The 18407-nt window shown below is 41.6% G+C and overlaps 2 protein-coding genes across 2 annotated transcripts in view; one reads left to right on the top strand and one right to left on the bottom strand.

The window, feature by feature from the left end:
- On the top strand, nucleotides 1–1140 carry LOC147335999 (uncharacterized). Its single transcript, XM_086284693.1, has 4 exons — nucleotides 1–136; nucleotides 366–493; nucleotides 595–648; nucleotides 765–1140. The coding sequence occupies exons 1-4, from the start codon at nucleotides 94–96 to the stop codon at nucleotides 1050–1052; spliced, it is 513 nt and encodes a 170-aa protein (XP_086140819.1). The 5' UTR covers nucleotides 1–93; the 3' UTR covers nucleotides 1053–1140.
- A 4731-nt stretch (nucleotides 1141–5871) lies between these two features.
- Nucleotides 5872–18407, bottom strand: part of sema4f (sema domain, immunoglobulin domain (Ig), transmembrane domain (TM) and short cytoplasmic domain, (semaphorin) 4F) — a 56917-nt gene continuing 44381 nt past the window's right edge. Inside the window, exons 2-15 of the mRNA XM_086284680.1 lie at nucleotides 15803–15951; nucleotides 15374–15433; nucleotides 11702–11800; nucleotides 11213–11321; nucleotides 10958–11077; nucleotides 10710–10861; nucleotides 10451–10632; nucleotides 9989–10130; nucleotides 8893–9106; nucleotides 8536–8645; nucleotides 8289–8440; nucleotides 7993–8048; nucleotides 7681–7871; nucleotides 5872–7564 (exon numbers count right to left, since the gene is read on the bottom strand). Coding sequence (XP_086140806.1) covers nucleotides 6857–7564; nucleotides 7681–7871; nucleotides 7993–8048; nucleotides 8289–8440; nucleotides 8536–8645; nucleotides 8893–9106; nucleotides 9989–10130; nucleotides 10451–10632; nucleotides 10710–10861; nucleotides 10958–11077; nucleotides 11213–11321; nucleotides 11702–11800; nucleotides 15374–15433; nucleotides 15803–15951 — 2444 coding nt within the window. The 3' untranslated portion in view covers nucleotides 5872–6856. The remainder of the gene's footprint in view (nucleotides 7565–7680; nucleotides 7872–7992; nucleotides 8049–8288; nucleotides 8441–8535; nucleotides 8646–8892; nucleotides 9107–9988; nucleotides 10131–10450; nucleotides 10633–10709; nucleotides 10862–10957; nucleotides 11078–11212; nucleotides 11322–11701; nucleotides 11801–15373; nucleotides 15434–15802; nucleotides 15952–18407) is intronic.

Raw genomic sequence — 18407 nt, 5'->3', positions numbered from 1 at the left:
ACTGCAGCACACCCAACCACATGCCCACACACAACACACACACACACACAAAATGGGAGGTGTCACCACAAGCATGTATAAAAGAACTGTGTGATGAGCCGTATCTTTGTTTCTTCATTCATCAGCTTCATCACAGGTAAGTAACTCACTATAACATGGTTTATACAGACTTCACATTTTCTTATAAAGAAATTAAACATTTTAGATTGAGTTGTAATTTGAGTTTTTCAATCATGATTCTTTGTAAATCTTTAAAGTTGCACTTTTTAAAATTTAAAATGATAACTCCACTGGATAATGAAGATGTTCATCTGTAGTTTGTAAACCTTCAATTCAACTCTTAACACTGTACGTCTTTGGCTTAGAGACAGAGTTTCTCAGAAGAGTGATGGCATCAGTGACTGTTTGCAGCACCACCAAAGGCTTGTTCCTCATGTTCACGCTGCTGTCTCTGGTTTCCCTTTCAAGTGCTTGGATAGACAAGGACCAGCTGGTAAATTGTTTTTTCTTAACCTTCAGTAATTTTGCGAGTCACCACAAACAAAGTTGCTGTTGTATTTTTTAGTGTAACCACTTGTATATGATTGATTTCAGACACAATTCAAAGAAAACTATCAGAACATGAAACAACATCTGGACAAACTGAAGGTCAGTGCATGTTCAGAGAACTGCAATAAGAAACTCATGGATATATATGACCAAATATAACGTTACAACATAGTAAACTGCCTTCCTGTAATATGAAACTGTTAAATTTCCATCAGGCTCAGCGTGAGGAAGAGGTGAACTTCAATTCCGAACTGTTGAGTGAATACTTGAAGCTTATGGATCCGTTTATCGAAGTGATGAAGAGATCTACGAAAGATTCACCTGATGGTTTTTATGAAGAAGTCACACTTATGGAGAGCTATAAGAATTTAGTGGCGGTGATTAAGGTTGAAATTGACAGGAAGAATAAGAACTTGGGTGAGAAAATGGAGGAAACTGAAAAGGAACTGGGAGAGCTGAACAAACGCATTAAATGCATTGAGGAACACCGAGATGAATTGTAACTTCCATGCCAGTCATTTCATTTTTCTTTAACAATCTGTTGTATCTCTGGTTAGTTTCCATTATGTATATATATATATATATATATATATATATATATATATATATATATATATATATATAATAAACTGCAAACTGCCATACATTAAAGACATTTACCTACTACTACTATTGTTTCTTTTCCTCAGCAACATAATGATTAATTACCTCGTCACATTCTTGTGAAATGCAAGTATGCCCTCACCAGAAAGTTTCTGCTGTTTAATTGATGATGGTCTTTATAATTGAATACTATAATAATAACTATTATTATTATTATTGTTAGTAGTAGTAGTAGTAGTAGTATTGCGAATGTTTGACCTTTTGTTTGTTGAGACCAGTAGTAAAACATATATTTTATGCCCGTAGTCAAGGTAGTTGAATTATGATAACAGCTGTAGGACATATATTATCCTCTAGTTTAGATGGTGTGCTGTGTATGTAGTTTAGTTCTCATTATACTCTTGGGTTAAAAGAACATAATCATTTTGTAGTTCATTAGATAAAGTGTGCATCACTCTGTATCCTTGATCGGCTGTGAATGTCTTACACTGTTTTCTTGACATGCTTTATTGTTGAATCATAAAAAGAAGGTTGTGAGCAGGAGACTCTGTGTCTAGGGCAGAAGAGATAAACCACATTCCACACCCCCACCTTCCTTAGAGCAGAAAGACAGGGAGCCAAGGTCAGGAGCCAGTCTTGCTAAGAATTAGAAAAACGTGTGAAGATGTAGCTTTTATGACTAGGTGGGGGTCGTCAGAAGCGGCTGTGAAACTCGTCGCCATTTCGAGACATGCTGTGAACCCTCTGCAGGCATCTCTCCCGTCCGGACGTTCTAAATGCTCTTAAGTGTTGAATTGTATGAAAATAAATGATTGTTGATTGAGCATTTATACACCGAGTACTGTCCTTCCTTCAGCCCAAAGATTAAAAGAATTGGGAGAATTCAACATGTTTTGTTTTTTCATTTATTTGTATAGTGCTACAGCATTCGTATTTTTGCATTGAATTGGGTTAACCACATAACCACTGGCACAGACACCCTTGTTAAGAAAGCCTGATTACTGGTGCATGATGGTAACTGGAGAAACGCATTCAATGTTTGTCCATAATGTACTTTCATAAGCATCATGCTGCATCTTACACCTTTACTAGTTTCCTGTATTGACTCCTTCCTTACACCTCACTCTCAGTAGTCAGATCATGTTTTTTGGTCCCTTCAGTTTATTATTAATGATCTTCAGGGTGATTCTTAGTAGTGATGGGATTTCTGGCTCTTTTTAGAGAGCCGGCTCTTTCGGCTCCCAACCGCCTCTTCAGGTTGTTTTGTTGCTTTAATTAATTTATTATTAACAATAATATAAAATTATGCACAAAAGGAATTACTAATGTAAAAAAAAAAGTGGTTTTATTTATATATGTTTATATATAAATATATGCGGTGGCCCCTAGAGACAAAGCACGTACAAACTCCAAAGCACATTTCTAGCATTAACTGAACTTCCAAAGCAGAGCTACTAGATCACTTAAATTACACAATTGAAAGCATATGTGTATTGTTTGTGTATTTACACACAAGCACGCATATATGTTCAAATAATTTTAAAAAAAAAAGTTCATTTACCTGTTACTACCACACACCAAATCCGGTTGTTGGTACTTCTTGGCTTGTGTAGCCACTAGGTAACAAAAGCTCAACACTGCGCCCAGCATCCTGGAGCACTTCTGTTGTCTTTTGTACATGTTTTGAAGTTTGTACGTGCTGCTTTGTCACTTCAAAGACCCGGCTCTCAGAGCCGTTTTGTTCGTTTGGGCATTCGTTTATATACAGTTCTCTTGAAGTCCCACCATCCATCCATCCATTTTGCTCCGCTTATTCGGGGCCGGGTCGCAGGGGCAGCAGCCCAAGCGGAGAAGCCTAGACCTCCCTGTCCCCAGCCACCTCCTCCAGCTTATCGGGGGAACTCCAAGGCATTCCCAGGCCAGCCAAGAGACTCTCCAGCGTGTCCCGGTGGGACATGCCCGGAAAACTTCGCCCAGGAGGCATCCTTGTCAGATACCCGAACCACCTCAACTGGCTCCTTTCGATGTGGAGGAGCAGCAGTAGCTCTACTCTGAGCCCCTCCAGAATGGCCGAACTTCTCACCCTAACTCTAAGGGAGAGGCCAGCCACCCTTCGGAGGAAGCTCATTTCCGCCGCTTGTATCCGCGATCTCGTTCTTTCGGTCACTACCCACAGCTCGTGGCCATAGGTGAGGGTAGGGACGTAGATCGACCGGTAAATTGAGAACTTCGCTTTTACACTCAGCTCCCTCTTCACCACGACGGACCGGTGCAGCGTCCGCATCACTGCGGCTGCAGCACCAATCCGTCTGTCGATCTCCGGCTCCCTTCTCCCATCACTCGCGAACAAGACCCCGAGATACTTGAACTCCTCCACTTGGGGATGAGTTTAAAATCATATGCACAAATTTAGCAAACAAAGTTATTTGCAGCCATTTACCTTTTACCCTTTTTTAAATAACCATTTCAAACTATTTACAGAACAATCAGCTGTTCTACATTCAATAAGATGCCACACAAATTATTTGTGCCACTTCAAAAAAATAATTTCTGTCCACTATAAAGGAGAACATCACAGCCTGATGCCTGCAGGTCTGACTGCAGCAGGTGTATCACTCCTGATTCTACCTGGAGACAGCAGTCACCTCATTGTTCTGACACACAACACAAAACTATCCACAACAATACACACTAACTACACAAGACCAACTACACACTACAAACACGCTAAACCTCACAAATCTCTCACACCTCAAAACTCACTCTCTCTTTTTCTGCTGTATTTCTTTCTCTCGCCGTCACTTCCAAAACTTGCCCCTTTTCCTAAACAACCAGATATCATGTTGCCATATCATTTTTTGATTGGTTGACATGGTGCATTTTTCCACCAAAACGAACGGACTATTTTTTTTGTTTTTTGGTCATAAGCAGAGTGCTTGCTAGCACTGTCCTTAGACAGTAAACATGACGAAACTATTAAGGAAAAAACACCGTATCTATTGTTTATCATGACTCTGGTTTTACGTGGCCTATCAACACAATTTAAAAACTGGTATCTATCACCTTGTTGCTTTGTCATCTTAAAGTGATCGTGTGATTGGCTTACCACGACTACTTTATTCTTCCTCAGTCAAACAGCAGCGGTGACAGGGGCAAGGGCTCTGGCAAATCCAGAGAGGGGAAGACAGGAAAAAACATTCTCTCCTCTTCGGTCACACACTGCTCGCTGCCAGCCAATCTCCAATCACTCACAATAAGAATCTTCTCAGGAAACACAGTGACAGATCCAGGAAATCTATGTAGAGGATACACATTAGCACAAAGGCACAGAACCAGCAAGAGCTATCAACTATATTTTGAGTCACACGACGATCCAGCGATGAGTAGCTGCCATCCTCTGGTTTAAACGTTGACAGCGATAATGAGGCACAGGTGTTTCCTCTTCACAGGTGCGTGGGCCGAGGACGTGAACCTGCAACGAGTTCCACCCAGGCGAGAGAGGGGGAGAGAGAGAGGAACAAAAACACTACTGATCAGCTGCCTGCTGATTCACCAGGGCGTGACTGAAGAAATCTGCGAAAATTTTACCTGATGGTTTTCCTTGAATTGACACATTTATGGAAAACATTGAGAATTACGTGAAGGAAAGTAAGGCTAATATTGTCAGGGAGAATGAGGAATAGAGGGCTGCGTCTTTATTTACACTTTCACTAGTTCCCTGTAGTGACTCCTTCCAGACACTTCACTCTCAGTAGTCAGATCATCAGCAGAGTATGCACAGCCCAGGCTCTCTTTCCTGAGCAGATAGGCTTCATGTCAAGTAACAACTATATGTTGGTGCTGAATCAAATCAGTCAGTTGGGCAGTACTTTTAGCTTGACAATGCTGTCATGGTCCTGGATTGCTGACCCAGTGTTTTGTGTTTTTTGGTCCTGTCAGTTTTTTATTATTAAAGATCATCAGGATGATTCTTAGGTTCTTTATTATTACGTTTTTCAACTGTGTCTCCTGGGTGTCTCTATAGTCACCTTTTTATGTAATATATTGTCTCAGTCGCCCATTGCACTTTGTCGAGTTGTCTCTTGTTGTCTATGATCTTGTTCTCATGTGTCTTGGATTCTTTGGATTTCTGAGCTCTATTTCTATACTGTTTGTACAGCATATTGAAACCTTGGGGCGACCGTGGCTCAGGGGTCCTTGGGCAAGACACTTCACCCAAGGACACATTCAGTCTCAGGGCAGACTGACTGAAGCTTGCCTCCACCAGTGTGTGAATGTGAGAGTGAATGAATAGTGAAATTATACAGCGCTTTAGGTGCCTTGAAAAGTGCTATATAAATAAATGCAACCCATTACCTTAGCATGTGAGCAAAAAACAAAACAAAACATTATTGTATGAATGATGAATTATTGGAAGTCAAAGCTCTACAGCAGACACGTGGGAAATTGATGAACTTTACAGCTCATCACTGTATAGTTAAAGAACTGAAAAATGAAAGGATGCATTTGCAACGGTGTAATATAATCCATGTATTTCATGTACCAAGGTACCCACACTCAGTCATAGACACAAACAGGACCACATACGCACTACGGTGAAGACAGTTACACAGACATGAGGCACAGAAGCTGCTTTGTGCATTCAAAAGAAGGACACGTCACTATTTGTTACATGTCCCCACATCCATGCTTTTAGCAGACAGTACGGCAACAGGATAATAACTTTTTAAATGTTTTATTACAAAACAATGTGACAAAACAATACACTTTATGTTAAAATCCACACTCACAACATGAGGTGATGGTGTCTTTGAGTCTATAAGGTCCATTCCTAGAGACTGAAATGAATTTCATATCCTTTGAACGACTTCTGTCTCAGTGATGGTGAATCTGAGCAGTGACAGAAAGCAGCATTCAGTTTCTCGCGTCTTCGCTGCAACTACACTTTTCCACAGTGACACAAGTCTGACGGACCTTGAACCTATCAGCCTCTGCACATCTTCGGCAGAGCAGAAAGGGACAGCCCCGTCACAGTCACTGCAGTCCATGTGAAGGCTCCTCAGTGAATTTATGGTTCTAAATCTCTGTCAGTGACGTTTCTCTGTTTGAGGCCCAGGTCTGACCGGGCAGTCTATGGCTCAGCAGTCCTTTGGTGCCTTTGAACCCATCGAGTTTTGAGATTCAAGTGGTGTGTGTGAGAAAGAGAAGCACAGACAGCAAGAGAAAGAGAGACAGGCGGTGAGAGAGAAGTGCACTTTTCCTTTCCAGGAGAAGCAAATGAGAGCAAACAACAACAGGGGTTAAGGAGAAAGACAATATGGCTTTTCCATGTCTACAGATGTAGACGTTTCATCTTTGATTCTTTGTAATATTAGAATTATGTAATCGCTCAGTTTCAAGTCCATTATCACCTGTTCACACTGCTCATATTTACATTTATATGTACATCGGCAACAGCTCTCATCCTGAGTTACTCATTATAAGAAGTCTATACCAACACTGTCATATGATTTCTGTCCTGCAGCTCTCTCTGTGCATAACAGGTCTCTCTCACATGCTTGGACATAAAGTTATATTTCTCATAAATCTCTGAAGTCTCTCTCACGTCACAGCTCGTATTCAAAGGCATTTGGCAGTAGCCACTTTGCACTGATTCCAGTAGTTTTCAGGTTTTTTGGAGGATGCAAAATGGTATCGAACATTTTCATATCGAACTTTCTTCACACCTAGCCAGCGGTGCTGGTGATTTAAACATGGTAAAGCTGGAGATCTCCTCTTCTAGTCTTTTCATTCCTTCCCCCAACCCATCCCTCAGACCCTCCTCCACCTCTTCTCCCTCCCCTGACTCTTTCTCTCCCCCCTCAGACCTCACTCTCTCCCGCTCCCCCGTCCTTCTGTCCAGCATATCTGGTGATAGAAATTCAGGGTCAAGCCTCCTCCCGCTGCTGCTCGTGTTGCAGTTGGCGTACAGAGAATTCCCATGGCCGTTGCTGGAGTTGCTGCTTATCAGAGTGTCGCTGTAACTGTGCCCACCGTTTCCATGGTTGCTAAGGAGCGTGGTTGTTGTGGTCGAAGTCGCCGTCCCGTTTCGTTTTTCCGCCATCCGGAATCCATCCGAGAAAAGGCTGGAGCTGCTGGGAGATTGAGGAGTGGCCGAGGAACCCAGCAAGTCCCGCCCCTTTCCCGATGACAACGAATTATCTGGCAGGTTGCGGGCAATCCCACACCGCCGTTTCACAAAGAAGATAAGGACGGCGACAAAACTTAAAACTAGTAAGATGGCAAATATGTACAAGGCCAGGATATGACGACCTTCGGATGTTGATACTTTTTCGACACTGGGAGCTTCTAGTGTCAGATAATAGGCTGCTCTGCGGCAAGGGGTGGGGTCTCTGACTGCCGGGCCCCCCTCCTAGATGAGAGAAATAGCACAGACAAAAAAAAGTCCTTATTTTCAAAAAAAAAAAGCAAAAACAACAAAAAATGACAAAAGGAAAGCAAACACAGGCCTGCCTCGTAGCTTCATACCTGGCACGTGCAGACATAGTTTCCCAGATTTTCGTCAGTGACAACCACCTCCAGGTCAGAGTTGTGCTGCCTGGTGTGTCTGTGGGGAGGATACTCCCAGCTACAGGGCTGAGGGGACAGCTGGACGCACGACAACAAGAGGCGCAGGCCCCGGAACACTTGCAGCACTTGGGGCGACGGATTGCAGCGACCTAGAGCGGAGGGCGAGAACGGAGACGGCGAATAGCTGATTAACAACAGCAGAGGCATTTTCACTCACAATCACACTGGACAGCGACGATCACGTTATCTTAAATGAAAGTATAAACTTACCTTCTGCTACATTACACTTTTTTAAGGCAGCGTCTACCACATCACCGGGACCGGGCCTGCACACAAGGGCAAAATTATAACATATTATATGTTATAAACGCTTCTTACATATAGCTCAATTTTCTGTATTACATTTCCATTTTTTTTTCCTTAGGAAAACATTGGTACACGAAAGTATTGCTGGAATAAAAATGGGTCACTGTGGTATTTTATAACCTTATACAGCTGCTGCCTGCCTTTCATTTCCATTTTTCTGGAAAATTTCCAATTCATTGTGATATTCCTGTAGTACTCACTCTTCTGTTGTTTGCTTGCAGGCTTCCTCCTTTGTGCTCCACACACAGCCCAGTCCTCTGGCTCTGGCGCACACCTCACAGCTGCGATACAGAGCGCAGCCTTCAGCTTGGACACGAGCCAGAGACAGAGGGCTGCCCACCAGAGCGTGGCCCTGGAAACACGGAGAACAGTTGCAGAATCGCTGAGAAATGGAACGAAGCACGGCTGTGCTTATAGTATGTGTATGTACACGCACGTGCGCTCTACCTTGTGCAGTAATATATTGTTAACAGGTTCCTGTGATGTGAACAGAGGAGTCTCCTGCAGTAAGGTGACATTCTGGCCCACTACTGCCACCTGGTGGAGCTCCCCACGGTCTGCAACACATTTTTTTATTTATTTTTATTTATTTAATTATTTCACATTCGTGTCACAACTTCTAATACAACTTGTGAAAGTTTAGGTTTTTATCAATTTTGCATTGACTTCAGTATTTAATTTCTAAGGACCATTATCTTTATCTGTATCTTAGTTCAGCTTTAGGGAGCTGCCTACATTAACTACAATTTTAAACGCACTACAATTTCTATATCCTCCTGTCGTCTCTATTGTCTGATCTCTCACCTGTTCCTAGATACAGCACTGCTGCCCTCCGCTCCTCGCTGCCGTCCTTCAGATTTACAGCCAGTTTGGTGTAACTGATTCCCTTTCGAACCAGCAGGGATGCTGCAGTCACACTGTTCTCCATCAGAGGGTGGTCTCTCACAAATGTCAGCACCTTGTCAGGAAGTTTTAGCGAGGACTCAAAGCCCTCAGCCTTTAATGCACTGTTTAAACACTATTATAAAGAAAGGAAAGGGTGTGTCTTAGTAATTTATGGTAGTAAAGTCAAATAAAATGCATGCATGGTACATTTAAAGTTTGAACTTCCAGAGGGCTTCACAATATTTCATATGTGCCTCCTTTAAAATGTGAAGATATCATGTTTTTAGAAATAACTAAGGTATAAATTTAACCTGGAATTTATTTTCATCTATTATTTTTTAATATATACAGCTGAGAACTCTTGCAAAACCAAATGTTATAAAGTCTATACATCCGCCTCATCAGAGTTCACATTATAAATGCACTGGATGAAGATTTGTGGAACTAAAATCTGAACAGAGGATTGAAAATCAGCCTGTACTTGAATAGATGGCTAAAATTAAGATAAACAGATGGCTGTACTTTTGAACATGTGTGCCACCCTGTTAAATATAACTGTTAAAATAAATATATGTACACCAAACATATTCACTAACTTCTCACAGATTAAAGAAACTGTGTTTTTACTCTGACCTTTTGGGAAAAGGTCAGAGTAAAAGAGTATCTTTGGATCATATCCAGAAGGACACGTTGCTAATAAAAGAGAACAAACCTCATTTAACCTCAGTTTTAAATGCCAAACAGATCAAGTATTTTTGGCAGGATAAAAAAATATTGGACCAAACAAGTTACGCCTTGGATCAAAGAAATGATTCCTAAACATCCACTAGAGAAATTCACATAATGTCTCCTCCTTTCTGAACTTTAAAAAGGATGTTCAGTGTAAACCAAGCATTATTTAGATTGTAAAATCTTCTACAACAACAATAAATCATCCGTGATGTTTGCGGGCTGCCATATTTAGATTCAGAAAAGCAGTGTAAATCATCGAAAATGTGAAAGTGCAGTTTAATACCTGGCCAGGCCGCGGTGAGGGGATCGGCTCATGATTGATCCAGTTGTCGCAGCTTTTCTTCAGCTCTTTAAATGGACCATCCAACACTTTGCTGATGTCAGACAGGCTGAAAACACACACGGCCGACAGGTCTACTTGCTCCCTGTGAGGAAGGGAAAATAAATGTTTAGCATGATGCTAAGTATGGAAGGAAAAAGCTCATTTTTTAAACAGAGTAAAATCACATCTTTTTTTTGGAAAATAAGCATGAAGCTACAGCAAGTAAACAGCTTCATGCTTATTTATACTTTTTATATCATGCAATTGAAAACTGTGAATGAGCCTGTATTGCACCATATCCACTGATAGATCATCTATATTTGTCTACAACAGAAGACAACAGCAAGAAACTACATTTCTAGTGTTATAATATCTCGTATGACCAAGGCTCTGCTCTGGCCTCTTGGTTACTCTTTGGCTTACCACTGGGAGGTGAACAGTCCATAGAAGTGTGTGCTGCTGGGGTCGCCTGGAATATGTTGCATGGTGAAAACATCAGTTAGGACGTTATAGCGCTGGCCGCTGGGCTTGTCCTCGCATACCAGCTGTGCCTTGAGAAAGGTGGTCCAACGTCGCTGCAGAGTCTTCATCCCTCCCACATCAGACTGAACAGACAGAGTTAATCTTAACAGGGATTCAATCATATATAGGGATCAATGATTCAGTCAAGACAGTGGGTTACCTTGCAGACCCGGGCCACCCTGGGTACTTTGACTTTGGTGTAGAAGTCATATTCTTTGGCCACCTCGTTAAAGAAGAAGTAGATTTTGTCATCGTCTCCTGTCGGGTTTCCTGCGGACTGCTCTATGAAAGCTGAGCTGACAAATTCTGGGTCTGAGAGAAAAAACACCCGCAGACACACAGTTCTAATTATCCTTGTGGGAAAGTGTGGGGTCAGCATGTGTGACTGTGGGCAAATGTGTCTCTTACCGCTGAGCCAGTTGATGGATCGTTCAGTTCGGATGCGCTCCTGCTCAGGGCCCGTTGCCCGGGAGATGTCGAAGAGTGTTCCCAGGAAGTTGCTGGTAGCTGCTGTGTAAAGGAGACCATCTAAAAGGCAAAAAAATGAGAGAAAGGACAACGTTTATTTTATATAAAGATATCAAGAGAGCTTAAAAACTCTTGTTTAAAATTTTCATTTTGACCAGGAAACTTAATCAGTCAATCACACACAGTGGTACTTACCTGCCATAATAGCTGTGTAATGCTGACTAGGCTCAAAAGGACACTTTCCCTTCCCTGACTCCATCCTCACCACTCCATCAACTTCTTCCAGAGTAAATGTAGTGGCATTCTGCAGAGAAGAGAAACAAAGGACTTATATTTCCTAATTAATTACAGGCTTTTCTGTCTGATCTCGTACAGATTGCTTATTGGCAACTTACACTGCTTCATTCATAATTCATTCATTATGAACTCCTAAAAATAGTTACTGTGAGAAGGTGTTGCTGAAGCCTGGAAAAGTCTTTAGACCTCACTGCAGGTGGTGTATAAACGCATTATGGGTACAAGTGTGGGAGATCCATCTGCACTCATTAATGCTGCATGTGCAAACTCAAACCCATTATGTAACCATATTGTGGCTCGCCTGTCTGTATGTCTGTCTGTTTGAGCGGGGTCAGAGGTCATCATCATGCATCAGTCGCTAAACTACAAGCGCATGGACGCACTCACCAAGAAGGCACACTGAGGGTCGAAAGCATAGGTGCCGCACACATAGATGCGACCATCTCCCAGGAACTCCAACAGTCGGATGTAGTTCCTGCAGTCGCCCTGCAGGGGGAGACAAACAGTAAAAAATAAAGGCAACATAGAAGGCAAGATACTGTATCCATTTTAAGCTCGGTTTAACAATCAGGACATACAGCAAATATGTTCATAATTACACATGTTTAATAAGAGTTAAATTCACATTGGATTAAGAATGATTTCACTGAGTGAAAAAGGGCAATAGGTATGTTATATGATAAAATAGTCTTGGTCTACACTGATATATAAATAAGTTTCGTTATAAACATTAACTTTCTGCCTTTTTTTATTCTTCTTGTTGCTGAACACCAAATGATTAATGATTTTCAAAAATGTTTTGAATTTTGAGACAAAAAGGTGTTTTCTTCATGAGCCGTTTTAAAGAGTTTAAAGGGTAAAGAGTTCAGTTTTGAACAACAAAACAGGAAATTGGAGATGCCTTGCTGCTGGAGGTGACACCTGAGATTCCCACTGCTATCAGCCGAGGCCTCACACACACACACACACACACACACACACACACACACATACACACACACACACACACACACACACACAGGCATGAAACTTGAGATCATCCACTTTCATGCATGACACCAGATTACACATATATTTGAGCACACTTTATTTTTCTTTCCTTATTGTCACACATCAGAAGCTGTTATGGAAAAACACCCTCACTGTCCCATGCCAGTTACCAAGAAACCATGACGTAAGCAATTTCTACTAAGCTCTGTGTGTGTGTGTGTGTGTGTGTGTGTGTGTGTGTGTGTGTGTGCCATCCTGGATGAGCTCCAGGCCTGATTCACCTCCCCAGAGACCTGATCCTCTCTGATGCACAGATCGTGTCACTCAAACCAGCCCTCCATGCTGGTACAGCTCCACGTGAGTTGGACAGAGAGCCAAAAAAGAGAGCGAGAGATAGAGAGAACGAGAGAAAGACAGAAGTGGAGCTCAGGCTGGTAACAAAGGGATCAGCCTGGGATTAGCTATTTCATTGGCCCCAAATTAACCCCATTCATACTAATAAGCTTCATTCACAATCTGGCATGGGGGTGGCTCGAATGGCTCTATTCTATTCTGTTTGATTTTATTGAATTCTTTTGTACTCTTGATTAAAATGGCCTCCAATTATACATCTTTCATAGTAAAAACTTTAATGACTTTGGTGCGCAACGCAGAAATAAAAAGTCCTGCCACCTAAACATCTAAAAGCTTTTCATGCTTGCTGACATTTACCTGCTCAAAGCAATCTCCCGGTAATTACTGATGTATGTGTGTGAGAGGACATGGTCCAATTTTTTTTTCCTGACCTCATGCTCCGCGCTCACCCTCCATTATCTCTTTCTGTCCAGCACTTTTCTCACTGCTTCTCTTCTGCAGACTTTCTCCTTGCAAGCACTTCCACAACAGTTTTGACAGTGCAGCATATCCAGTGATGCTACTGTAGTACCTGAAGTAAATTAAGTAAATATTGATTGACAGGGGTTGTTTTCGTCTTTCCCTCAAAGCCTCAGCTTAATTTGATTTAATTTGAATTATATAGCACCAGATTGAAACAATAGTCATCTTAAGCCACTCTATATTATAGGGTTATAAACAGTAACCGAATCTCCAACGATCCACTTTGAGCAAGAACTTGGTGACAATGAGGAGAAAAAAACTCCCTCTGAACCTGAAGATGACACATTAGTGCAGTTTTAGTGTCTTTCAGCTGAATGACAGACAACTAATTATGAGTAAGGACTCGGCAACAGCAGGAAGGAAAAACGTCCTTTTCACAGGAAAGAACCTTCAGCAGAACTTGGCTCAGGAAGAGGAAGCCATGTGTTGTGACATGTTGGGGTGTTGGGGGTTACACCGGAAAAGATTCAAACTTACAAACCAAAAAATCCCAAGAAGCATTTAAGATTTTAGTATCAGTGAAGCAATAACTAGTAAAGTATGATGACTGTATACATGCACACCCACTACTTACTAAAGCTTTGACGTTTTCTTACACCTTATGATGAATGCGATGACAGAATTAAACTCAAGTCAGATCTTTTATCATATATCCACGTCTTTTCCTGTAATCCTGTAGTTAGTAATGTCCTGCTGATAGGAGTAAGCTATTACTAACGTGTCCTTATTTGTCTCTGAGTCTGCAGTTTTCACATGATTCACACACACACACACACACACACACGGGCAGGTACTCTCTTGTTGAGTCTATTGTCTTGTCTCTGCAATCTTCATTTATTCTCCCCTGCACTTCCTCTTTCTCTATTGGTTCGACTCCCCTCCTGCGCCCCCTCCCCCACTTTTTTAAACCATCTGACTCACATATATTCTTGTAATCAATGCCTTTGTAGAAAAAAACAACCCTTTCCTGGCTTTATCAGTCTATCACCTCCTTACAGTAGAGAACAGCAAACTGTGCTGATGATGTTTACGAAAAAACAGGTCAAAACTAATTGCACTTCCTTCTCTTTTGAACCGCTGACCTTCCACTGGCTTTGTTTATCTTTGATTTGAGAGATTTTCTTCTGCTCTGATTCAATTTGGAGCATTATCCAGTCATTTAAGGACATCTTTTGTGTTTTTCACAGGCCGCACACTCCACTATGCCAGCAAAAGAGCTGGTTCAGTCTGTTACTTTTTGTTTAAACCAATAAATCAGTCAGGTACAAGAAATGTAGATCAAGTGTGTGTTTCTGTGAGCAGTTTGGTCAGAGCAGAGTAACATGCTGACATGTACAGTGGAGTGGATAGTGCGCTCTAGTTGATCAGTTTCCGTAGTCAGTTACTGGACATCTGTGAGTCCACATCCACTTCATTCTGGGTTTTCATCTCTATCGCTCTCTCTCTTTATATACACACATGCACGCGAGCACACACACACACAGACACACACACCCCTACTGGGGCATTGGCATAAATCCCAGAACTTCCCATCCAATGCCCAACAGCACAGGTTTGTAAAGCACACACAAAGACACACAAATGTACGGCACAGCACAAAATAAAAGCAGAGACATGTGACATCTAATGGTTTCTCTTAATGAAGACCTAGACTTTGTTGCATGCATCAAAATCTTTACAGCTTCAATCGAGGACCATGCGCTTAGTCATGTGCACCATTCATGTATATATGGGTGGAGTATGAATGGACTCCTATACATATTATTGGTATATCTGATAAATGCATTGTCTCCTCAGTTGCAAAGGCTGGGATTCGTCATAGCTTATTATTAATACCTTCTAGTCCACTGTGTTTATGTTTATCCAGCAATCTTTGTAAAACAGTTAAGCCAGATATTCTCATTTACATAGCAACTCAATTAATATTAGAAACGATCAGCGTAGTTCATGGACATTCAAATGGTTCATTAGATTTTATCTGGGTACGACTGAGCTGAGTTCCTGCAGGAAGTACAAGTTTCAGTGCTGGCTGTGTTTTCCAGTCTGTTCTTGGGTTTCAAACAGCAACAATGGAAGTCAAAGCCACATTTCAGAATAGCAAGATTTAAGACAGTACTACAATTTTGCATTAACACCAGTTTGGCTGAACTACACAAAAACAACACACAAGCAGCACACATGCACTGTTCTCACCTCTGTCTTTCCCTTTCCCTCACATGACTTCCTCTTGTCGTCTGAGACGTCCCAAATAATCTGCAGGAAGAAAGAAGATACACAGACGTAGTAAGTCTGTCAGTTTTCTTATACACAAAGATAATACAGGCTTTGGCAGAGAGCACCAAATACAACACAAAATACATTTAATGCTTTAAATCCACAGCTGTACACCGCTGTCGATCAAAACACGCACTGTTAGAAAGAGTTTCACTTGTTTGCTGGTAGGTAGCATAACAACAGTAACTGCAGTGACTCCAGACACGCTAACACAAGTATGGGACAAGTTTGACTATTATATGGACGTATGCGACGGGGGACGTATATATCCTGATTCTTTTTGATACACCCTGTATTCAGTGGTTTAATGCTGCTGCCTGGTTACTCACACACTGGCACTGCGCCTACCTTTAATGGTTTTTTTTCATTGAGCTTCTTGGTGTCTACAGCCAGTATGGCATCCCTGGCACCCAGGAACAGCATGCCCGATGAGCGGTCCAGCAAGAAGGTGCTGAAGTTTGCCACATCGCCGAAAGTCTCCGAACCCAGAATGGTGTCTGTCAGACAGAGGGGGTGAGAGGGGGTGATATATGTCAATAACAGGATCTAAATGAATTTGGAAAGACACACTCAGAAAACAGGGCTTGGAAAAAAAATACATCTGTTCGCTGCCTCCTTGACCCATGTAACTGTGGAAACAAATGGTTGACAGGATGAGATTAAGCAAACACCATATTCCCAGCAAGAAGTTCTAAAGAGATAAAGGGATGGAGGGATGAGAATAGGAAGGGAGAGATGAGCGTAACCCGTGTTTCACACTGTCCTCTTACACAATCAGAGCAGCAGATTAATTCCTAATCTCTCTGAGACTTTTTCATCGTTCTTTTCACTCGATGTTTACCGCCATTTTTCTGCCCTTCTCTCTCTGCAGTGATATACTGTTTACAACAAAGGCATCTTCCAACTCTTCCGTCCTTCCTTGCAGCTCTCTGGAAACAACCTTCTGTTTGCCTCCTTTTTAAACGCCGTCCTCGTTCAAACGCAAATCCACTGCAGAGGAGGAAATACAACAAACTAAATTATGCATAATCATAATGTATAATACATAACTGATTCATCTTCTACATAATACATGGTGTGTAATATCAGCCATAATTCTCTCCTTAATCTAAAAACTATCAAATGAATCAAATCCCCGAAGCTTTTAAATTGTGTTCCAGCTCTTGTTTGCTCTCTCACTCAGTCACTCTCCCTCCCACTCTTTCAGCTCTAGGACAAAGCGTGTGTGTGTGTGTGTGTTTGTGCGTGTGTTTGTGCGTGTGTGCGTACTGATGTCCCAGCTGCTGAGAGGAAAGAGCACAGCTGTGTGCTGAACTTCTTTTGAGTACTGGTGAGCGATTGTGTGTGTTTGTGTGATTTAGCAGTTTTTTTAAAGTCCTCCAATGTCACCCTTTTTTAGCCTCACGAAGAAAGCCAGACACGGCTTCGCCTCCAAAGAAGGCGGGGCCGGCGATTGGTTTCGACGTCCCAATCAAAGACACAGGAACACAAAATAAAGAAGCGCCATTGCACCACAGATGACAAATCAGATGACAGATAAATGCTAATGAGTGCAGCATGTGGTGTTAATTTAACCTCAAACAAACTAACAAGAGCAAACCAGATAATGTGCATTACTCACTGCACTTGCACAATTAAACAATTAATGAATCATGACTAATGACTAACAACAGAACCAACTCCCATGTTTGTTCACAGGGCAGACGTGGCTTTATAATATGAGAAACTGTATTTATCACCTATATACACACATTTACTGTCAAACTCAACACCTAGCACCTAAAATCTAAAGAAAAGGTGTCCAACATAAAGCCTGGGGGCCATAATCGGCCCTGCAAAGACTGCAATTCAGCCCGTTAGAATGCTTTGGAAAACATGAAGGAGTGCAAGGAGTTTTTGAACTGTTAACTGTATTTTCATAGTTGTTACTAGAGATGGACCGATCCGATATTACGTATCGGTCCGATACTGACCTAAATTACTGGATCGGATATCGGCGAGAAATAAAAAATGTAATCCGATCCATTAAATATCAAAAAAGCACCTCACAAACTCGTCTCATAACCGTAGCACGTCGGAGCAGTGTGGTCACGTGATACAGCGGCTGTGTGTATTTGTAGTCTCGCTACCAAACCAGCATTTCATCTCCGAGGAAGTTATCCCAGAGAGAAGTAAAGCAAGTGTGTAAGTTCCTCTCTGAATGTTTGTAAAGCATTCCCGCCTTAAGCTTAACAACCGATATATGGAGCAAGTGCCTCTCTCTCTCTCCTGCTGCTACTTCATGAAACTGCTTAACGATCAGCTGATCGGCTTTTCTGTCGCGAGTCCGTGTCTCTTGTTTGTTTTTGGCCCACTTTGCACCAGAAAGAGGAAACCAGCGGCTGAACAACAGCAGCACGTTTAAGCTTGATCAGCTGTTGTTAGAATTTATTTAATATTACTTTCTACTCCAGGATCTTTTTCTACGTAGCTGACGCTGGTAACTGTGCAGGGGCGGATCTAGCAAAGTTTAGCCAGGGGGCCGATAGGGCATTAACAGGGAAAAGGGGGCACAAAGACATACTTTTCTTTCTTATTCTCATTTAAAATGTCGAGCTTTTAATAAATAATTATCTGAATCTTACACCCAAAGTTTTAATCTGATGTAAAATATATAGAAGTCCATTACTGTATATAGTAACTGTTAAGTCTAATATACCCTAGTAAGCTATAGTACTTTTTCCTTTGGGAAAGTACCATCTGTGAATTCTGCAATTCTGTTGAAGAAAGATGTTGAATCTATTTAATTATTCTTGAAAAAATAATTAATTTCTGTGCATTTTATTTTCACACTGCATCAAATTAAAGTTGATTGCATCGATTAAGCATCACAAAGTGGAGGGTGGAGGGTGGTTCCCTATTTTTTATTTTTTTTTGCTGGTAGTTTGCAACCCTATTAGTTAGGTTGCTTAAT

The sequence above is a fragment of the Aulonocara sp. 'chitande type north' Nkhata Bay genome, linkage group LG3 (genome assembly GCF_057382095.1).
Source record: "Aulonocara sp. 'chitande type north' Nkhata Bay isolate Kocher_YH1m ecotype deep benthic linkage group LG3, A_spYH_male_GT1.1, whole genome shotgun sequence".
NCBI lineage: Eukaryota > Metazoa > Chordata > Actinopteri > Cichliformes > Cichlidae > Aulonocara > Aulonocara sp. 'chitande type north' Nkhata Bay.
Note: the sequence above shows the minus strand (reverse complement) of the source record. Positions and strands in the feature narration are given on the sequence as shown.